At 34.4% G+C, this 24,251-nt stretch overlaps 1 protein-coding gene across 11 annotated transcripts in view; it reads left to right on the top strand.

Annotated features, from left to right (window-relative positions):
* Positions 1-431: 431 nt before the first annotated feature.
* Positions 432-24,251, top strand: part of ABCC9 (ATP binding cassette subfamily C member 9) — a gene marked incomplete at both ends in the record, with an annotated part of 138,976 nt that continues 115,156 nt past the window's right edge. For 5 of the 11 annotated variants that reach the window (XM_079716030.1, XM_079716032.1, XM_079716031.1 and 2 more), the window contains 9 exons: positions 432-573; positions 3,614-3,755; positions 8,582-8,703; positions 15,891-16,057; positions 17,110-17,352; positions 19,462-19,650; positions 21,684-21,836; positions 22,358-22,513; positions 23,687-23,821. In XM_079716030.1, coding sequence (XP_079572156.1) covers positions 432-573; positions 3,614-3,755; positions 8,582-8,703; positions 15,891-16,057; positions 17,110-17,352; positions 19,462-19,650; positions 21,684-21,836; positions 22,358-22,513; positions 23,687-23,821 — 1,449 coding nt within the window. Of the gene's footprint in view, positions 574-3,613; positions 3,756-8,581; positions 8,704-15,890; positions 16,058-17,109; positions 17,353-19,461; positions 19,657-21,683; positions 21,837-22,357; positions 22,514-23,686; positions 23,822-24,251 lie in introns of those variants that run through there. The other 6 variants (XM_079716034.1, XM_079716035.1, XM_079716036.1 and 3 more) reach the window with 3 other exon arrangements.

The raw sequence follows: 24,251 nt of genomic DNA on the forward strand, positions 1-24,251 counted from the left end.
CATTTTCAATGAATGACCATGGGAAAGGATTTGATATTACACCATTTTGACTTTTCAGTCAGTTTCATTTTTCCCCCTTTTTCTTGATAAACAACCATTTTCGTTTTTTGATTATTTATTTAGACAAACACTCCTTTGAGCTACCACTATTGGTAGATATCAATTATTATGTATTTTCCAAATTAAAATGGAATATTTTAATCTAGAAAAAAACCTATTGAAAAGTGGACCTTATGGAAGGTATAAGGCCTTTATAAGTAAATCTTGAATAACTTTGGCATAGAGTTTTCTATTTCCTCAACTGCAAAGATAAAGGGGGTTAATTTTATGATATAACACCTCTCTAAGGCTATAATTTAATGAAGGAGAATTTCATAATAAGAGGCTTTTCCTCCCTTCTCTCCCTTTTAGAGTAAACTATATAAGAAGAAATGAGCCTTTCATTCTGTGGTAACAATATTTCTTCATATAATATCTACGATGGTGTGTTGCAAAATCCCTGTTTTGTGGATGCCCTCAACCTGGTCCCTCACGTCTTCCTGTTGTTTATCACTTTTCCAATATTGTTTATTGGTAAGTAACCTACTGTCCTACAGTTCATCACCTAGTGTTTATAAGAAGAGTCTTGTTAATGGCTGAGATTTGGTATAATGTTGATGTAATTTCTCCAGCATGAGAACTAGCATGTAAGTCTGTGGGAAAAGAACAAGCAAGTATTTCGTTTTCCAATTACTTATGTTTTTGGCATTTTACATTCTATAGATAAAGTAGAAGTCACATGCCTTCTTAGAAATGGACTTCAAGTAGCAGCAGTTTTTTAAAAAGAGGAAAAGAGAATTATATGAGATAGATCAAAAGTATTTGGTGAGGGCTTCCCTGGTGGCGCAGTGGTTGAGAGTCCGCCTGCCGATGCAGGGGACACGGGTTCGTGCCCCGGTCTGGGAAGATCCCACATGCCGCGGAGCGGCTGGGCCCGTGAGCCATGGCCGCTGGGCCTGCGCGTCCGGAGCCTGTGCTCCGCAACGGGAGAGGCCACAGCAGTGAGAGGCCTGCGTACCGCAAAAAAAAAAAAAAAAAGTATTTGGTGAGTGTTTGCTTTGTGCTAGGTGAAGAGAATGAAAAATCGGTAAAACACAGTACTTGCCTGGAATATTCACAGGAATTTTCCAGTGAAACAAGTGTGTCAGAAAGTGAAGAGAAATACCAACACCACCTTGTAAGCGCATTTACAGATACAGGAACAAATTATCCTGGGCGTTTGCCTGCCAGAGCAACTAACTCTCTTTGGGGCTGGTGGGGACAATGCATAGATTGACATGTTTAGGGACTTGAAAGATACAGAGCGTGCAAGTAAAAAATAGGGTGTGTTTCAGGTAGAAAGAGTACATGTGCAAACTATTTAGGAAGAAGGTAAAAATATAGTTTTCCCTATTATTTTGCAGTTTACATATATATATATATATATATATATATATATATATATATATATCTCCACACAAAATACAATCATTTAGAGCGATTATGTATAATTTGTATAACTTTTCCAAAACAACCAAAATAGACCTTTTAGCATTTTAAAATTATAAAATATTTTTCATATATAAAAATGACAGAGGTTAATGTAATAAACATTTATTGACTTTACCACACTCACTTTAAGGAATCTAAAAGTATGAATACCGTTTCCTGATCCTCTTCCTCTTCCTGCATCCTATGTTCCTGTCCTTTCAAAAGAGGTAACCACTATTTTGAATTTGGTGCTTAATATTCCCATGCATGATTTTGCTCATAAAAATAAATGAGAAAACAATCAGACTGTTTTGTTAAGAAAGCAAGCATAGGGGCTTCCCTGGTGGCGCAGTAGTTGAGAGTCCGCCTGACGATGCAGGGGACACGGGTTCGTGCCCCGGTCTGGGAGGATCCCACATGCCGCGGAGTGGCTGGGCCCGTGAGCCATGGCCGCTGAGCCTGCGCGTCCAGAGCCTGTGCTCCGCGACGGGAGAGGCCACAAGAGTGAGAGGCCCATGTACCGCAAAAAAAAGAAAAAAAAAAAAAAAAAAGCAAGCATAATTTAAGGATCCGCTTTAAAAAAGTTTAAAAATAATTTGTAAGCTTTTACTTCTTCATTGAACAAGTCTTAATTGAGGGATTACTATGTGCCTAGCATTCTAACAGTGACCAAAGGATTTCTGTTATATGACATATATTATGCAGAGACCAACATAACTCTTGGTACATAGTTATTCATGTCAAACAAATTCATAGAATATGAATATATTGGGACCAGGACTTCTTGTATGTGTGGTGGCATTTGTAGGACATTAAGAATGCCCTTTGGCCAAAAGTAGAACATTGTTTTTTATTGCAATTTTACAGTTAATAATTCCTTTTTGACATCCAATTAACTTATTGAGAGCAATTATTATTACAGTCCTGTTTGCATCTCTAGCAGGGAACAAAGAGGCTGGCAAAAGGATATTTGAATCAAATGGAATTGGAATTAACATTGTCAAAGGGAAATGGTGGAGAAAAATGCAAACTACTGATCCATAACATTGGCTACTTGAGTTAGTGAGAAATCATAAATAAATCTCAAAGAAGTATCAGGTATAAGGAAAATGACAATGTTGCAAAAAAATACAGAGCTTGCCTGCAGGAATTTACAGCATAAATTCTAGTAGAATATGTGAAATGTAACTAATTTTCAAATAATGAACAACTAAGATATGAATCAGTATTCTTTTCAAAGAATGCTTTAGGGGTCCCTTTTGTCCAGAAATAACAGAAATTTCTTCCTTCAGTACTTTTAGCGCACACCCCCATTCATTCTTGAAGTATGTGGGGTTTCTCTATAGTCAAAAAATTGAGAAAATAACGGTGACAGAAGAGACAAGAGTGGGGTCCTTTCTTAGCACCTCATATATGAGTTGACATTACTCTGTGTTTTTGAGGGGAAACCATCAAAATTTTACTAAAACGTAATCTGAGAACTAATTCTTTTCTTCAGTGAGGAACTAAGGGTGAACCTATAATGCTCTTGAGCCTCCTTAAAAGCTTGTCAATCAACAACGCTTTAGCTCTCTTTGAGAAAATACCACTAGCACTGCTGAATAGTGCTGGCCGGGTCATAGGTTATCATTTTTCTTGCATGATATGCATATGATTAAGAGTTGACTCAACCAATGGGTCCTATATTTCATCACCAAGAATGGGTTTTTTTTTTCGGTCAATCCTCCCACAGATCCCATCTTTTGAAAGATTTGAGACTCCAAATTGCTTTTATTAATATCGTCATTAATTTATTTTTCTTTTGAGTGAATCAGAGACCTGTCAGTAAGAGCTTAATGAGCATGAAATAACCAGGCTGTCATCCAGAGTTTGTGTTATTCCTAAGCAAGGCAACAAATGTTAACGTGTAAACCTAGGCAGTCTTGGAAAAACTAATTGAAGTTGTTTTTTTTTTTTTTTTAACATAATGAAAATAGCCCAGGCTTTCTATTGCTACCCTAGAAAGGAATAAGGTTTCAGGACCCCCATGCCACCCAGCATATCACAATGTAAATTATTTCCATGATTCTAATTGATCCTTTGTTTATCTCTTTACCTTTTTCAGGGTGGGGGAGTCAAAGCTCAAAAGTACAAATTCATCACAATACGTGGCTTCATTTTCCTGGACACAACCTGAGATGGATTCTTACGTTTGCCCTCCTATTTGTGCATGTGTGTGAAATAGCAGAAGGCATCGTTTCAGATTCGTAAGTGACTCCACTTAGTTAATGGGATTATGCAATCCTAGTGGGTATGTTGCTATGGATAGCAGTTAAGAGTGTAACGTACCAAGTCAGCGTTAACTGTTTGGTTATAACTTATTAGGCGCCACAGCTGTCACCCATTTTATACGATAAACATGCATGTTGTCTGTATTTTTGTGGTGCTGCATCCTTTCTCTGATAATACAAGTTCAGATCTCTGGGGCTTGTGCTCATTGCTGTGCTTTCTGTTTCTTTGCTCCTTTGTCTACAAAGCCCTGGCAGAAAGTTCTCTCTTTTTAAACATTTTGATGTTTACCTTATCTTTCAAACTAGATATAAATAGCAAGAAGAATTGTCTATTTTAACATATAGCTCCAATGGTTATATATTTATGTATAAATATATATACCCAGTTCTCAGATATTTCAATTTACTTTGTAAAATAGCAAAGATAGATGAGGCAGACATTAAAGGAGTCTGAGAACCAGTGAGGATACAGCTACAAATTGAGGCAAAGCACATAACTATTTCAAAATCAGGATTTGTCATGAAACCCCTATTTTTGAAGGAATTTTGTCATTCTTATAAAAGAAGAAGTTTGTATTAGGCAGTTAAATGTAATAAATTCTATTGAACTTGAACATAATGTGGGAGAAATATTTTTATCACACAGTAACAGAAAATAAACTCAAGTAATAGGAAAATTTCAATTACGAAATTACACTAAATGGTATATCTTTCATTGAAGAATTGATATGAAAAGGTCTTTAAAGTCTAAAAAAGAAAGTTTTGAAAATCATTTTCCTCTTATCGAATAAGAACCTCTCCTGAGGTTTATGTTTTTCTGTTGCAGTTAACAAGGAATGAAACTTCAAGAGTTTTATCATGGAGCCATCTATTTTGTAATGTTTTATGACAGTTCTTTGCATATATGTGCACATCTTAGTTTCTGATTAAAAGGAAAATCAGAGACCCTAAGATATGTCGCCTCTCCAAGCATTTAGAAGCTTATTGGCTGTTATTGAGAATTGCTTACAACTCTTTGGCATTTTTGTATTAGCATATCCAATTCTAGTCTTCATTTTTTTATTCCCTTAACATACAGGCTAACTCTCCATGTTTTTATGTACTTGTATATAGTGGAAGTCCCATGTGTCCTAAAAGCTTGATATCGTGTGGGCAAGGATGAGTCCTCCTTTCCAGCCTCATGGTTGATGTGTAGATTCAGTCAGAGACTTAAGACAGAGGCTGAGCTAATAATGAGGACATGTGCTAATGACGGAAACTTTTTTTATAGCCGTAGTGATATAAGAGACCCATGCTAAAAACAAGCAGAAATACACCTTTGATCTTGTGCTACCCTCTCCCATTCTTTTGCTGCAGACTCTTCTCATTCCCCTTTTCATCCAGGAGTCTCCAAAAGACATCTTCCAGTTACTTCTGAACCCAAAGATTTTGTTTGCTTTCTCTCATGCCTTGTCCTATTCTGGAAACTGCTTCTACAAGTATCCCAGAGAACATTAATGATGCCTTCATGGACATCTTTTCCTCTTTAACATATTTATTATATTTGGCACTGCTGATCATGCCTTCTTTCCTTCTTTCTTTTTTTTTAACAAAATTTTAAGAACTGTTTTTTACCTAAAATATCACAAATGCCCATTATAATCAGTGAAACAATGCGCAGGCTTTCCTGATTGAATATTTGATTGTCTTTTTTAGTAATACAAATATTAAAGCTATTAATTTTTCTTTTGAAACATCCTGTTTTGCACCGGTTTTCCTAAGAAGTATTCTCTTTTTTATTTCTATCTAAATAATTTGTGATTCTGGTGGAGATACTCTCCTAGGTCTAGGAATCATTTTCAGTTTGCTCTTTAATATGATTTGATTGGTTTATTATTAGAGCATATAATTTATTAAATGAATACCTTCTGGGACATTAACATCTTCATTATAGTCAAATATTTCATCATTTTATAAGTAATTAATGAGTATTAAGAAATAATATATATTCTTTATAGGAGACAAAATTTTATTGAGTTTACTCCTTGGATTGCTACAGTCCTGTGTGTTCATTATTTTTATATTATTTAATCCATCAAATTCAAAAAGTGTAAATTAAAATCTTCACTATTATTGTGTTTTCACTTAGGTTTTCATTTCTATCATTTTCTCTTTTTTTGAAATTGCTCTTTTGTTTTCTGTGCTATATAGTTTTTGGTTTTCTCTCTAACTTTCTGACTAAATATTTTCTCCTATAATAGGATATTTATGCTTCTACCAAAACACTTAAGTCTGCAAATCTTTCTCTAAAAATAATAGAGGTTAAAGGAAACAATAGGGTTTTGGGACACTCAAAAAATATACTACATTGTAAGTAGAGCAGTTACAATGTGATAGAAATCTTAATAAAAATACTAGTATGGTTAAGAAACATATTAAATTCCTAATAAAGAAATAAAGTAAATATAACCCTTACTGTAGCTTCTGCTGTCTTTATTAATCCTTATTGTTGCCTCCCTTACTGTTTGTTATTCTTTTCCTAACTTCTTGAATTGACTACTTAATTTATTATTATAATAATTTCTTATTGAATATGTTTAAGATTATAATTTTCTTCTGGGTATGGTTTTGACCACTTTTCATAGGCCTTTATGGGTAGTGTGCTCATTTTTAAATTTTCTAAATATTAAGTGGCCTTTTGATTCTTTCTTTGCTTCAATAATTAAAGAGTATTAGAAGCATTTCTTAATTTCCGTAACGATGAACTATTTATTTCCTACTTTTTCTCTTTGATTATTTGAACTGTTTCTGGGAGGAGGTGGGTGGTTTTTAAGCCTGCTCTTACGCTATCATAGTACTATCACAATTTCATTACCCTCTTTGTATTAAAACTCCAAACGTCCCTGATTATGTTCCAGATCTCCATGTACACTTGCCTTTTAGGCATCTTCTTTTGCATGTTTATTAGACACCTTCACATTCCATACATTCCTCTCTCCAATGGGCTCTTCCTCTTAAAATCTTACAACCATCTGCCCAAGCACCCTGGGAACTGTTCTCTACATCTCCATCACCATCACACTCATACCCTAACGCTAAGTCCTGTTCATTTTGACAGTCTTTTCCAAGTGAACATATGACTTTAAACATACAATTAAAGCTACTCATAATTTGGTATTCTACCAACATTAAATTACAGTTACTTTGGAGCATAAGTTAAATGGTTTAAAGTAAGCCTGTAACATACCTGCAAAACACCTTCCTAACTCATACATGCAAATTACTTCTCCATGTAAAGGTCTCATCACTCTAACCTCTAAGTTACCCTGCTCCAGAAGTGACTTCTCTAAGGCTTACTGTGGTCCAAAGAGAAGGAAGAAAAAGACTGTCAAAAGACTGTATTATCTCCTTCATGTTACTGCTGCCAAAGCTCAACTCAGGCTTTCATCATCTCTCACCTGGCCTCTCCCCATAGTTTACTAACTACTTTCCTTCTTCTGTGTCTCTCCCCTCACCTCAGACATGCACAGTACCTACCAACTCCATCATCCACACTACTACCAGATTGATCTATCTCTAAAACCCTAATCTTATTCTACCACTTTCCTGTTAAAGTATTTCTGTTTTCTGCAAGATTAGATTTTAGCTCCTTTCCATGGCATACAATGCCTTTCATAATACAACTGATCTCAAACTTACTACTTAAGGAACATTAAACTACTTGGAATTTTACACATTCTGTTCCCTGTTTTTTAAGTGCTCTTCCACCGGTTTCCTGAGAAGTGGCTTCCTTTTTATATTTCAATTCTCATTGTCAACTATACCTTTTCTGAAATGACCTTCCCAAATCTTCCTCTTTCCTTCACTCTTGAACTATTTACTTCCTTCTCTATACCGTTTGTGTACCAATATATTTCAATAATTTGAGAAAATGTAAATGTTTAACTGTATGGCACTATTAATACAAATGGACTTGAGGGCTGTCTACCATGCACATCTGTCCTGGCATATTTCCAATGCACCTGAAGCTCTTTATTGCCCTCAGAATGAAGTCTCATGTCCTTGCAGTCACACTGAATTTCTTGTAGTAGTATCCTCGGACGTATCTAGACCCTCTGTCTGGAATAGTCTTCTTCTACTTCCTCTGAGGAGCAATTCCTCTTCTTAAGGTCTCAGTTTAGAAGTCACTCCTTTCTCAAGGCTTTCTCTGTCTCAGGCACTAGCCTTACATGCATTCCCATTCCCTTCACCTGTGTTATAATTCCCTATTTCCTATTGTTCTTCTCAATAGACTCTAGACTTTGTGACCACAGACACTATATCTTGTCTTGTTCACTGTTGCATCCCACAATCTAATAGTGTCTGGACCAGCAAACACATATGTGTTGAATGAATTAATGAAAATGGAGAAGCCACTGAAGGCCATAAAGTTTGGGAAAACTATCAAAAGAATAAATGTACTTTAACATACAGTAGAGTTCATATTCAGCTGATTGTTTTTATTTGCTTCAGGTGTTAAATTATTTCAGCAGTTCTGCCCTTCAGTATAGGAATTGTTACACATTTGCTTTTGTTGTAAGCATTGTAACATCTTGTTTAGCTGTATTTACCCAACCCTCCATGTGAGGGCAAGTCTTTTCAGCAGAATTATGTCTCCCAATGTAATCTTCCTTGTATGTTCTCGTAGCATTCTGTATATAAAATACCTCATTCTGTATTTTAAATATTGCTAAGAGAACGTTTTAATGAAAAAGTTGGAAACAAAATGTGACGCTGTCTGGAACCATCAGCTGTAGACACTGATACTGTCCCGCTCTCTGTAGACGGCGCGAGTCGCGGCATCTCCACCTCTTCATGCCGGCTGTGATGGGATTTGTTGCCACTACAACATCAATAGTATATTATCATAATATTGAAACATCAAATTTTCCTAAATTACTTTTAGGTAAGTATGATCCAAGTGTTGTAATTGTTGTTTTTTCCCCAAAGAGCTATTTGTTTTTCTTTTTCCTCATGGTAAATGCTCTCAGCAAGGGTAGGGATTGGAAGGCATGAGAAAACCATAATAATTAATTCTTCTTTAGTCTCCCATTAAATGTGGAGATGAAGTAAGTTGAGTTATTATAGGCTGTGAAAACTCTATCCCCTCAGGACATCTCATGAGCAAGTCACCCCAGCTAGTTCTTCATGTTTCTGCTTCTGGTTTGGAGGCCTGAGGCATTTTCCGTAGATCCAAGTCTTTCATGGATGCTGTGGGCATGTCACACTCTTCCTAGAATTGCTGTTGAGGCATCGGGGGCCTCTCTGCAGTGGAGTGTGGTTCATTGCATGCTGAAAACTATACTCTCCTGAGAAGCAGCTGCCCCCAAATCATAGCCCCTCACATCTACATCCTGCCTAGCATTACTTTTTATAAGCCTCTCTTGCCTTCTTGTCCTGTGGAAATCAGAGACTGTCTAAAATTTTCCTAATTTTATTTTTTGCTTTATGCTCAAATAAAGAACTCATCCCAAATAGTTACATGTAATACTGTGATCCATCCTTGCATTCCTTGGTGTACACTTTCATATAGAAAACTGAGGTGAAGATACAGAACGTGGATTATGCATGGGCTGCAGGGGCCTGTGTGTCCTCTAAAATGGTAGGCAGAGTTGTATGTTTTTGTGTGAGTAAATGTTTACAGTTTTCTAAGGTTCATGGATTTTGTTTGATTGTTATTTGAGGAAAATGACATTGACTACTGAATATAGCAGTTAGGAAAAGGAATGATTAAACCACATGAATATTATTTTATTTGTTTATCCAGAGGACATTAAAATTTGAAATGAATAAGTGATAAGTGCTGATTATTTAATTCTGTGTTGCATCACATTATATGATTCAGCAAAAGTAATCAAATAAAAACAAGTTGTCAGGGTTCAATATTAATTTAAAAGGCTTGTCCAAGTCAGAATTATCTTATCAGAAAACTGTTTGGTACAAAATTGTAGGTAGATATTATTATGGAAATCTTCTTATGTAGATGCCCAAAAAAGGCAACAGCAAAAATATATATAACATTGGGAATTCAATACTCTTGACATTAAGTTTCTGAAAAACTGTTGCGGATATAAGAGTTATAAGATGTAATTAGAAAGGAAATGTGCACTTTAATGATATTTTGAAGGAAATGCAGTCAGAATCCGGATCTAAATTTTTATGTAGATACAAGACAGAGGGCACAATTTGATCATATTTCTGGAAGGACTTATAGAGTTAAAAGCTAGTCTAACTTTCTCCTTATTTTAGGAGAGAAATATTTGGACCTAGAAGAATCACACATTTTAAGAACCCAGAACTAGTAATTTTGTCCCAACATTATATTATGAACATCACCAAACAGAGGGAAAGTTGAAAGCATTAGATGAATACTTATTTTTCTACCACCTAGATTCTTCAGTGTACATTTTCTTCTATTTATTTTATCAAATATCTACATCTTTCCACTCCCCTATTCATCCATCAATTCATCTTAATTTTTTGATGCATTTTAAAGTAAGTCGCAGGCATTGCTATTCATCACTCCCTGATTATTTCAGCATGCATATTATTAGCTAAAGTTAAACATTTGTTTGCAGTTCTTTTTGTGAGATAAAATTTACATACCAAAGTACAGAAATCTTAATTTGTTAAATGCATCCACCTGTATAACCAACCCTATCATGATCTAGAACACTGTCATCATCCATGAAAATTTTCCTGTGCCCCTTACTAATCAATCCTCATTTTCTTCTCTGTAGAGGCACATCTAACCGATTTTTTTCTCACCATGGATTAGAGTTGCCTGTTCTAGAACTTCACATAAATTGAATCATACAGTGTAAACTCTTCTGTGTAAGACTTCTTTCTCTCAGCATGATTTTTGGAGGGTCATCCATAATGTAGTATCAATCAGTATTTTGTTCTTGTGATTGTTGGGTTGTATTCCACTGTGTAAATATACCACAGTTTTTCCATTCTCTTGTCAGTAGACCCCTGGACTGTCTCCAGATTTTGGCTGTCATGAAAAAAAGCTGCTATAAACATGCATCTACAAGTTTTTTGTGAATGTATGTTTTTATTTCTCTTGGGTAAATACCTAGGAATGAAATTGCTGGGTCATAGGGTAGGTGCCTAAATGTTTATAATTGTAAGAAACCACCAGATTTTTTCTCAAAGTGGTTTATTTTACATGCTCACTAACAGCATGTGGGAATTCCAGTTGTTTCACATCCGTTTGATGATCTTGATTTTCTAATTTAGCCATGCTGGTGGGTGTGTACTAATAACACATTGTGGTTTTAATTTGCATTTCCCTGATGACTAATGATGTTGAACACTTTTGATGAGTTTATTGGCCATTTGTTATTTTTGTGAAGTGCATATTCATATCTCCTGCCCACTTTTTATTGGACTGCATTTTTATTATTGAGTTGTAGGAGTATTTTGTATATACTAGACACTAGCTTGTCATCAGACACATGTTTTGAGAATATTTCCCTCCCAGTCTGTGGCTTGCAAACTCATTTACTTAACAGGGTCTTTTGATGAACAGATTTTAATTTTAATGTAGTATAATTTATTATTTTTTCATGTATAGTTATTGCTCTCTGTGTCTTAAATCTTTGCCTTCCCTCAAAATATGTTTCCCTCATATTCTCCTGGGTTTTTTAAGAAGCTTTATACTTTCAGTTTTTATTTTTAGGACTGTGATCCATTTAAAATTGGTTGTGTGTATGGTATATGAGGTTGGTGTCAAGGTTCTTTTTTTCCCAAATATATAGCTGTGTTTGAGCACCATTTGTGGAATAGACTTTCCGTTTCTCATTGGATTGCTTTGGGACCTTTGAAAAAATTAAAGCAAATGACTTTAAGTATGATCTATTTCTTGGCTCTATATTTTCCATTCCTTTGATACATTCATGGATTTTCATGCCATCACTATTCTGTCTTGATTACTGTAGCTTTGGAGGTCTTGAAGTCATGTATTACGATCATACAGCTTGTTTTCTTTGTTTTACTCCCAAGACTGTTTTGGATATTTTAGTTCTTTTTTATTACCATATACGGGTTAGAATCAGGTCGTCAGTTCCTACTTAAAAAAAAATTCCTTGAGGGGCTTATGATAGGGATCGCACTGAATGTACAGAAAAATTTGGGGGAGAACTGACATCTTAAAAATGTTGAGTCTCACAATCCATTCTTTACTTTTTTAGGTCTCCTTTCATTTCCTGTAGCAATATTTTATAGAGATGTAGAGATCTTTCATGTCTTGTTAAAATTATTATTAGCTTTTTTGTTTTACCACTGCTGTTATTAATGGAAGTGTATTTAAAATTTTATTTTCCAATTGTTTCTGCCAGTGTGTAAAATACAACGGTTTTTTTATATTGACCTTGTATCTTGCTACCTTGGAAATTCACTCATCACTTTTAATTATTGCTCTGTAAGTGTTTTGGGATTTTCTATATAAACAAACATACCATCTGAAAGTAGAGACAGTTATACTTGTTTCTTTTCAAACTTTATGCTTTTTTTTTTCTTTTTCTTGCTGTATTGCACTACGTAGAACCTCCAGTAAGATGCAGAATAGACATGGTGAGAGTGAAATCCTTACCTAGCTCCTGATTTTAGGGAAATATAATCTTTCATACTTAATTATAAAATTGATTATAAGCTTTTTATATAAGACCTTATCAAGTAAGTTTTTTTCTATGCAAAGCTTTGCTTTCTCAAGGGTTTCTCTTTTTTAGTCATGATAAATGTTGAATTTTGTTGAAAGACTTTTTTTCTGCATCAGTTGTAGCAACTATATTTCTGTTGTTTCTGCTGATGTACACTGATCGGTTTTTCAAATGATAAAGTAACTGAGCATACTGGGCTAAGCCATACATTGTCATGATTTGTTATCCATGCTACATATTGCTAGAATTTGTTAGGGTTTTTTACATTTATTGTGAGGGATATTGGTCTGGGTTTTTTTTTTTTTTTTCCTCACAATAGCTTTGTCAGGCTTTTATATGCTGGGATACACAGATGAATTGGAAAATGTTCTCTATTTCTCTATTTTCTGAAGGACATTGTGTGAGATTAATTTCATTTCTTCCTTAAATGTTCAGTAGAATTCACCAGTGAAGTCATCTGGGCCTGGAGTTTTAACTAAGGAGGGATTTTAAATTATAAATTAATTTCTTTATTATCGACTCTTCAGAGTATCTGTTTCTTCTTATGGCAGTTTTGGCAGTTATAGTTTTTGAGAAAATTTCCTTTGTTTTTTGAAATTACACAAGCTTATTTTTATTTTACTTTTCAGTTTAGATTCAAGGGAAGTTATCTTTATTTTCTTAGCTTTTTATTTTATATTGGAGTATAGTTGATTAACAATGTTGTGTTAGTTTCAGGTGTACAGCAAAGTGATTTAGTTATACATATACATGTATCTATTCTTTTTCAAGTTCTTTTCCCATTTAGGTTGTTAGATAATATTAAGCAGAGTTCCCTGTGCTTTACAGTAGGTCCTTGTTGGTTATCCATTTTAAATATAGCACTGTGTACATGTCAATCCCAAACTCCCTAACTATCCCTCCCCCTCATCCTTATCCCCTGGTGACCATAAGTTGATTCTCTAAGTCTATGAGTCTGTTTCTGTTTTGTAAATAAGTTCATTTGTATCTTTTCCTTTTAGATTCCACATATAGAGAAAATTTATATTTCATCTAAGTTTTTAAATTTATTGTCATAAAAGTTGTTCAAGATATTCCCTGATCATATTTTTTAAGTACATAGGATACATAAGGATAACTCTTCTTTTATTCCTAATATTGGTAAATCTGTGTTGTTTTCCTGATCGGTCTAGCTGGGGACTTATCAATTTTCTTGATCTTTTCAAAAAAATCAACCTTGTTGGATTTGTTCATTTTCTCAGTTATTCATTTTCTATTTTATTGCCTTTTACTGTTATCTCTCATCTTTTTATTTTGTTCATTGTTATTTCCTTAGCTTTTAAGGTAGAAACTTAGGTCATTGATTTTGGACCTATTTTTTTTCTAAAATAAATATCTAAAGCCATAAATTTTCCTCTAAGTATTATTTTATTTGCAATTCTTAATTTTTTAATCTGTAGTATTTTCCTTATAACTTAGTTGAAATGTTTTCTAATTTCCCTAGTGATTTCTTTTTCAACATGTGGTTAATGAGAAATGTATTTTTTTAACATCTTTATTGGAGTATAATTGCTTTACAATGGTGTGTTAGTTTCTGCTTTATAACAAAGTGAATTGGCTATACATATACATATATCCCCATATCTCCTCCCTCTTGCATATTGTTTAATTTCCAAATATTTGGAGATGTCTAGATATCTTAGTGTGTGGAAAAACCCAAAGATTACCTCCATTATCTCTGCCTGGTGTTCACACTCTGTATACTTTGAGTGTGAGTGGACCTGAGACTTGAGTGTGAGTGGACCTTGAGTGACTTGAGTATGAGTGGACCTGTGACTTGCTTCCAGCCAATAAGGTTTGGCAAAGATGAAGATACCAAATCTGTTGAGACTGTAGCCCTAATCCACACCTGGATTGCAGCCTTGATTCACAGAAACTGTGAGATAATAAATATGTGTTGTTTTAAATTTCTAAACCTATCATAATTTGCTAAACAGCAATAGAAAAGTCAATATGCTTATTGTTCTTGATTTTTAATTTAACTTCATCGTGATCAGAGAACATTCTTTATATGATTTCCATTATTTTCAATTTATTGCTTCTTGTTTTCTGAGTGAGTATATAGTGTGTACTAGTACCATGTGAATTTAACAATAATGTAGATTTTGAAGAGGTGGTGTATTTTTATAATATTAAATATCAATCTTATACATATAAAGTAGTTCAAGATGTTTGATAATGTTCAGACTTTCTAAATCTTCATTAGGCATATGTGTATTTTTTATTGTCTTTATGAAAAATGACACATTTATCATTATTAAAAGTTTAAAAATTTTCTGCTAATACTCTGTCTTGAAGTCTATTTTATCTGATACTTATATAACCACTCCGGGTTTCTAATGCTTCTTGTTTTCATTGTATAGCTTTTTCCACCCACTTATTTTCAATATACTGTTTCTTTATATTAAGGTGAATCTCTTTAGATAGCGCATAATTTGGTCCACTTATTTGTTCTAAATCCATTCTGACAATCCCTGTATTTTAAGCTAAAAAACAAGATATAAGTTTCTATGCCAATGTTCAGTTATTTTTCTCTAAGGAAGTTGTGATCACCCTTAAACTTTCTGGTTTTGATAAGTGTTGTCCAAGCGGGATTGTCTTATGTGTATTTTAGATTTCTTCTTGCTCATCTCATATTCATTTGTACTGAGCTTTATTCAAAGTTCAAAGTATGCTGGATCCTTGACAACAGATTTCTAGGAAAGTTTGCGCTTTCATCTCATATTTCTGCAAAATGCTGGCTGTGGTTATGAGATGATATAGATCCCTACTTTTCTGACCTACTTGTGGTCTAGTTTGCTCTGTAGGATCAGTGTTCTTCTCTGTGTACTGTGGATGCCTGTGGTGTTTTAACCCATTTGGGTGAGAAGAGTCACTTACTTACCTGAATTCTGATCAGTAAAGCAGAAACTCTATTACATTGCTACATAGATTCCACAATAATTCCAGGATGACACCCCTGGAAATTGCAAGATACTTACTAAGGGATAGGCTACACAGATAACAGTTTGTTAACTCTTCATATAATCAGGGCTTCTTAAAAAACAAAAACAAAAGATAAAGTCAACTTTAAAGTCTATAGAATTAATTACACGTTAATTTCTGAAGAGTATAGTCTGTCCTTATTTACATGTCTCCTTATATCTGCGCATCTATCCCACATAATCAGAGTGGAAGCACTAATATTTTAAAGTCATTATCATACTTCCAATTCAAAACTCCAAAAGTGCACTAAAGCATATCTGTTATTTCGTTAACAAATAAAATTATCTGGAAATAGAAAATCTTAAATTGTCTTTGTCAACACTGTATTTATATTGAAATTTCAGTGAAGCTTTAAAAAATAGCAGTGAAAGATTGTATCTTTTCTTTTTACTTTTTATTTTTCCAGCCTTATTCCTGTATTGGGTAATGGCCTTTATCACGAAAACCATAAAGTTGGTCAAATACTGGCAGTCTGGTTGGGGAGTATCAGACCTGCGTTTCTGCATCACAGGCATAATGGTCATCTTGAATGGACTCCTGATGGCTGTGGAGATCAATGTCATTCGCGTCAGAGTAGGTATCTAGTGATTTTTGTGTAGTTACTGGAGTTCAAGACCTGAATATTAAAGATCACTGTCAGTTAAGAATCAGTATTTAAGAGGATAAACAGTGGAATATCATCTACGTGTATAAATATAAAATTGAACTAATTACTAAGTTTCAGACCATTAATGTTCCCAAAATCTCAATATGACCCTGGAATCTATTTACTGTATTCATTCATAAATATTGATCAAGTGCCTATGATGTGCCAAACATTATGCTTAGTCTATATTATAGATGAAACTGTTTTCATCAGGTAGTTCCATCATCCATGATTGGTCCAAAGCAAACCTGGCTTAATCAAACTCGTGTATTCGCAGAAATTTTGAATGGAAAAGAAGATAACCTAATCCAGTTTGCTCATTTCATTGATGAAGAAACTTCCATAGACATAACTCTAGCTTTAGAGCCAAAGTAATATGGTCAATCTCATACCTGGTCTGTGATTACAAACCTCTTGTACTTACTTTCCGCCACATAACGCTGCCCGTTATATAGCGTGAAATAATAGTGACTGATTTTTCAATGTTCATTTTCCGTCAGAGCACTCTGAATTTGCTGTGAATGACAAGATACATGTTGCAATGGATAGTGGAAACAGCGAACAGCAGCCAGACCACAAATTAACAGAGTGACTCAACAGTGGTGTTGCTAACACATTTAAGCAATCTGCATGATGTAAAAATATTCATTTAGTTGAATCTACCACTAAGTATCATGAAATATCGTGAAAGGATATCACGAAAGATTGATTTTTAGTGATACCTCTCTTTTAAAGGGGCAATTGATTTTTAGCATTGGCCCAAGTGTATTAAGTGTGAAATTCTGGAATTTAATTAGAATGTAGTCACAACAAAAGGGATTTTTTTTCCTCAAAAGGATATTTCAGAAAGGGATGGAAAGAAGTATGAAAATATGAATTTTGGCCTCATGAAATGAAACTGTAGGAAAGGTTAAAATTTTATTTTTAATATACGGAAAAAGAATTAGGTTGTTATCCTGTGGAATTTTTCTTGCCACAGAGATATGTGTTCTTCATGAATCCTCAGAAAGTAAAGCCTCCTGAAGACCTCCAGGATCTGGGTGTGAGATTTCTTCAACCGTTTGTGAATTTACTGTCAAAAGCAACATACTGGTGGATGAACACGCTCATCATATCCGCTCATAAAAAGCCTATTGATCTGAAGGCGATTGGAAAATTACCAATAGCAATGAGGGCGGTGACAAATTATGTTTGTTTGAAAGATGCATATGAAGAACAAAAGGTAAGTTAGTATCTGTTTTTCATGTCCGTGATTGTAGAGAATGGGCCTATTAATATAAAGGCACTAAGCTTAAATAACACGTACAGTTAAGGAAGAGCAGATTTTCTCAATCTGTCTTTCCCAGTAGTTTTGAGTCAGGATAACTGGGCTGCTGAGAATATACCAGAAGAGCCTATGAAATATGGTGTGTTAGTTGCCCAGTCACTACATGAGGAGAGACAGAGAGAACACTGTCTTTTCTCTAGGACCAAATAGAAAGTAAGCATTAAGTTCAATAATTGTGTATGTCTAATCCTTGTCACCATATATTAATAATTCATGGAATTTTTATTGTCTTTTTTCAGGTATCTTGTCAATAATGTTGTTATTTAATGGGAAATTATCCATGAATAACTTTTGAGAAACGAAAACGCTTAAATTAATTATTAATTAAAATTTGGATTCTGTATTTCAAAATTGGGGAACTAAATTAAATAAAGGGGCATCATCTACCTACTCCATGTATCATCCTACATATCTGGCAAAATTGGTTTCTTCTTGTACTTTCTTTGGGTATTTATAATTGCTTTTAAAAATCAGAATCTTTGGATATTTTCAATTTGTCTTGTTATCATTCTGAGTAGTTCTGTGTGATAGCCACTGTGGAAGATGTGTTTTATATTGCTATCACCTACAGATATTATTGTAATTAAAAATAGCAGTATTTACACCAGCATTGGAAGGGAATTGGGTATGATGGATCGGTTAAAGAGTTTTTGGCTGTTCTAAATCAAGATCAACAAAGCATTTATGGTAAATGATGAAAATGACCTCTGTTTTGTGTCAAAAATGTGTGTTATGAAATTAATATTGCAGGAAATGGTTACTACAAACGAACCTGAGTCATCTCTCTGGTTTCACCTCTGGGAAAAGTATTGCATAATTTTTTTTTTTTTTTTTTTTTTTTTTTTTTTTTTTTTGCTTTTGCGGTACGCGGGCCTCTCACTGTTGTGGCCTCTCCCGTTGCGGAGCACAGGCTCTGGATGCGCAGGCTCAGCAGCCATGGCTCACGGGCCCAGCCGCTCTGCAGCATGTGGGATCCTCCCGGACTGGGGCACAAACCCGTGTCCCCTGCATCGGCAGGCGGACTCTCAACCACTGCGCCACCAGGGAAGCCCTGCATAATATTTTAAAAACTTCTTTTCTAAAGTAAAGATGAATGCTATAGCCTAAGCATAGCTTAAATTTTCTGAGTGCTCTTTATAATACAGAGTCACTTGAACTCGGTGTGTTAATGTCTTTTATCAATGAACTTTAAAAAATAACTGAATTATTCATCTCACAGGGAGTTGAATATGAAACATGATTGAACTATAATGCATTGAGTTAGCTTCTTTGCCACAATGAAGAAACTCTATCTACTTCCTCTCCAAGATGTAATTATAATTGTTCAGGTCTTAAAATCTTTTCAACACATGATTATAGAAGTGTGAAGCCATGAGTTGGCTTAAGCAAATATGCCATTCTTCATTCTGCATTTCTTTGAGGAATAACTAGCAAACACAAGTCTAATGTAACTTTAAAAAAATTATTGACCCCCATTTATGGAGATGTGAAATACCTGGAGAAGAAACAATTTGAAGTTGGATGATCTCTTTTGTTTAGCTTGTAACTTGATAGGTGAATCTCTTGTGATCTGGTGACTTCAGAAATCTTAACTAGACTGTCAATAACCTGGACCTTTGTATTTTACTATTTTCTTTTCCATACAGTGTTATTTGGTAATATTCATGACAGATTTATCCATTTTCTAAATCAAAGGGAATTAAAATTAGTTTGGTCTTAAGAATTTGCGGTCATCCTTTGACAACTAAAAATAATACAAAATGTTTGAAAAACTGGCCTGGTTACTCTTCATTCTCTCTATTTCATTAAAACACATTCAGTAGTTATTGTTTACAAACGATGCAAGGATACCAGACTATATGTACTATATTGAAAGGGATTCAGTAACATTTATTTTTAATCTTTTAAAATATCAGAAATATTGGAAGAGATTCCCATAGTTCCTAAGATTAATTGCCGCTCTATTATTTTATTATGGTTCATCAAGTTTTTTTTTTTTTTCAGAAAAAAGTGGCCGATCGTCCAAATCGGACTCCATCTATATGGCTAGCAATGTACACAGCTTTTGGGAGACCAATTCTACTTAGTAGCACATTTCGTTATCTTGCTGACTTACTGGGTTTTGCTGGACCTCTCTGTATTTCTGGAATAGTTCAACGTGTGAATGAAACCCAGAATGGGACAAATAACACAACAGGAGTAAGTTTGTGGTGCTTTTGAAAGGAAACATATTATTGGCAAATTTCTTTATAATTGTTACTTTTTTGAAGTGCAGTTTTATGAGCAGTTCAAACAGGCTTATTTACAGAGAATTGAATACTTTTTAAAAGAAAGAAAACAATAATTTTCCTTGTAGAGAAAAACATGGGTGTACGTGAAAAACATGAGTGTATGTATTCAATGAATGGATGTGGCCAACAAAATTATTTCTCAGATTCAGAGGCTATAAACATTTAATAAGCATTTACTGTGTGCCAGAAACGATGCTCAGAAATTTCATATTGATTATTTTATTAGATCTTTATAGCAATTCTGTAAAGAATTTTCATGCATGAGTACATGAGGGTGGCTGAGTCACTTTTTTAGAGGCCTATGACCAATGATATCGGCAATGTGATTTGTAGTATGTACTTTTATCTTTTCCTATATAGTAAAAGCCATCACCCTGTTTCACAATTATCAGGGCAAGTCACATTATACTTTTATTAGATATGATGTTACTGTTGGGGACTATATAGTATACATTATTTGTTGTTATAAATTTATATCTTATATTTCCTGTTCTTAAGAAAGTCTGCATCATGAACTTCCTACCTAGTTTCTTTCTAAAATAAGAGTTGATTTCCCTAGTTTCACATATAGAAACTCTAGTCCCGATGAATCAGTTTTCCTTTTCTATTCTCTCAATCTAATTTCCTGTCCTCTTTTCTTTACCTATTAAAATTGTACACATTTTCAAAGCCTGCAGTAAATGCTGCGTCTTTGGTGAAACTTTTTCTGCTTGTCCTCGTTGGAATTTGACTCTCCTTGGTACCCTTCTAACACGTTGTTCACTTTGCGTTGACACTTACCATAAATGCTATTTATAATGAAGCAGGTTATTTATGGATATACTTACCTTTCTAGGTTGTGAACTCTTTTAAACAGAGCAACTAGGAACAGTTCCCATTTGTGCCCACAATGCTTAGCCCAGTTCCTTGCATATATTAGTGCTCAATTGTAATAGAGGTGAACCAGATATTTTACCATTGAATAAACATTTGTGATGTTTTGTCCCTAGTAGCCTGATTTACATACAGATATCGGAATTCCACATAGAATTCCATCATCCCTCTCCCTTACACGTATTAACCACGTATTTTTCTGAGAAGGAAGACACTTACACATTTGTATGTATCCCCAGAAAAGAAGAGGAAGGGACCAGAAGTAGAATTTAATGGATCTAAACCATAAAAACTGAAGAGTGCCCAAATGGACATGTGTTGATTTGAGTGTTGCTTTTCCCTTACTTCTAACAAACAAGTTACCATATGCTAGTTACAAACAAAAAGCAATCAATCTGTATATTCTTATGATGACTTAAGTCATAATCTGACTAAAACAGTTTTTCATAAGTTGTGTTTTGTCACTGAAAGTGTCATGTGGGTGAAATAAATAGCCAAATTATGTATTTTATAATTTATAATTTATTTCATTATATGAATTCAGATAGATGAAGCTCAGAAAAAGCCAACTCTGTAGAATTATTTTAAATTAATAAGGCTATGGAAATTGTATTTTTGTTTCATTGGTCTTGGAAATTTTATTTTTGTCCCATTGGTCTTGCTGACCAACTATCAGCTTTGTAGCTTCTACTTCTAAATTACAGTCTAACTAACTCCTATCTTGGTTTACTATTTTCCAGTTAAGTAAGGTAGACTGTATCTTTGTAGAAAATGTATTCAACTTAAAAAATTTTAAATGTACCTTTTTCCCTACAAATGCCTTCAGGCATTTCCAGCCATCTTAATGATCAATTTGGGATTTTTTACATTGAACTGGTTTGTATTTGTATCTGTGGATATTATGAGGAAAAACCAAAATTGCCTTGCTGTGGCTCATTCCATTGCTGTACTATAAAGACATTGAGTTTTTATATTTAACAACCATGTATTGTTTAATACGTGCAAACTGTATACCAGTATATGAACAGTTTTAATTTATATCTTTTTTTCTTTTGGGATAAGACTTCAGAAACCCTCTCATCAAAGGAATTTCTTGAAAATGCCTATGTTCTAGCAGTTCTTCTGTTCTTGGCTCTTATTCTGCAAAGGACATTTTTGCAGGCTTCCTACTATGTAACCATAGAGACTGGCATTAATCTCCGTGGAGCCCTGCTGGTACGTACAAGCTTTGAATGATCTTGGCCTCTTGAAAATGCCACATACCATCTAGTGATAGGAATGGTAGAGGCTTCAGTTTAGTTTTTTCCTTCCATTTTCACGGTGATATTATGACATCAACACTTCTAGGATCTACTTAATAAAAAAGAACCACAGAACTAATTAATAAACTCACTGAGAATTAAAAATAATACTTATAATAATATATTAAAATATTTTGAAGTCTTGCATTTATTTATTTCTGTTACTATTTGTTCCAGAGATTATGTTTAAATTTGAATATATGTTTAGATTATATCACCAGAAAAAATAAGTTTCTATTTAGTTGAGGACTGAAAGTAATAATACTGAAATGAAAATAATGGTTGACTTAAGAAGATGGCATTATAAGGTTTTTCTCCTTTTTTTTCAAAAATTTTTAAAAAGTTATTTTTTTCAAAGAAAATAAATAAGCATAATGTTGATTATTAAGTTTAGAGCTTCAAGTACATTTCTTTTCTTTTTTTTTTTTTTTTCAGGCCATGATATACAATAAAATCCTGCGGCTTTCTACATCTAATTTATCCATGGGTGAGATGACCTTGGGTCAGATCAATAACTTGGTTGCCATTGAAACCAATCAACTCATGTGGTTCTTGTTCCTGTGTCCCAATCTATGGGCTATGCCTGTTCAGGTAGATCAATATAAGTAAGATTCTTATTTACAGAGGAAATAAGAACAAGAAGATATCAGTTTTAAAATTTATTGTTTGTTTTTTCATTTGTAATGGAAATCCAAATCCATGTGTATATCATTCACAGTGCTTGGCACAAAGTAAAGATTTAGAATATGCTTTGTTTTATTTTATCAAAATGTGTTTATACACAGGTCAACTAGGTAGCTGCCTACATGGTGTAATTTAAAGTGCATCAAAAATTCCAGGCTGCCTCTAAATGACTGCATCAGAGGTGACCTGAAGGAAATTTTCATTTTCATTGGAATTCCCAAAGAGCCTAATTGATTAGGCACTAAACATGTGCCGTTGCCCCCAGATGGTCACTAATAAGCTGTTATCATTGGCATATAGGCATGGTTAAAGGCTTTAACTGTATGGATACAATTCATTTGTTGACATCTTGAGCTACGATAAACTGAGCTATTGGGAAATCGAAAAAAACAACAGCAAGAGAAGATAACAGGGTTAAAACCTGAGTTTTAAAAAAAGAAGAAGAAGGTGACAAACCGGAGAGGCTAGGCCTAAGTAGTTCAGTCTTCGGTTTGGGAAATAAATTTAAAAAGGGAAGTAAGGTAAGATGGGGCACCAACATTAGCTTCTCCACGGTTTTAGTTAGACCTACCCTTTTTGTCATTAAGTGACGGCCGGGGTCATTGAGGAGCTGACGAGCTCAGATCATTTAGTCCACAAACAACTATCTTGTTCTCTTACATGATGACGCTGGTTCTTACTTTCTATCCCCCTTGCCTTGAAAAGCTAATACAATTCCAAGAGAATATGGGATGTTAAATTTATGGCAGGTGACAACATTTTCTAGAAAAATTTTGTGTTCTTTTAAAAATTTGAAGCCCATTTCAGGTTGAAATCATCCTTGGGACCACTCTGCAACCTCATGCAGTAAATTGGTTCGGCACCAGTTGCACACATCATGACACTAAAAATAAATTCCAGCTATTTAGCCTTTGCCAAATAAATCATAGCAAAACTCAACTGTCACAGTTGAGTTGTCTTCCAAATACACTTAATATAACAATTAAGAAACACTGTAATTTCACTAAAAAATCCTTCCTTTCATGCAGTGGTCCCCACAGCCCTATTCTTTTTCCCCTTGCCTTGTGTTTTCCCTGCTAGATCATAATGGGCGTGATTCTGCTCTACAATTTGCTTGGGTCCAGCGCGTTGGTTGGTGCTGCTGTCATTGTGCTCCTTGCGCCAATTCAGTACTTCATTGCTACAAAGTTGGCAGAGGCTCAGAAGAGCACTCTTGTAAGTAACATCTTTTGGAAACTTTATTAGTAAAATCTAGTCATGCGGTTTTATTTTTAAAATATAGGAAATTAATACATACCACTCAGGATTATTTGGAAATCATTATATTTCATTTCATTTCTTAGGCAGCAAATGGGAAATTTCTGGGTTGCTCAACAATTTTTAAAAGTGGATTTGACATCTAAGACGGAACAATCTTAGACTGTAAATACAAGAATCCCAATGCCTGATGTTTTCACGAGTCAAGATGTGAAGAGGCTTTGGATCTTCTTGTAGATCACTTACCTATACTTATGGGTACTAGAGAACCCACTTATGGGTACTTTTGATTACACGTACATTGGATGTCAATTACTGACATGGGAGAAATGGATTGAGGAACAAATAAAGGGTCAGATTTGGTGCTTCTGAAATTAAATGTCCCTAG

Source organism: Hyperoodon ampullatus (genome assembly GCF_949752795.1).
Source record: "Hyperoodon ampullatus genome assembly, chromosome: 11".
Lineage (NCBI taxonomy): Eukaryota > Metazoa > Chordata > Mammalia > Artiodactyla > Ziphiidae > Hyperoodon > Hyperoodon ampullatus.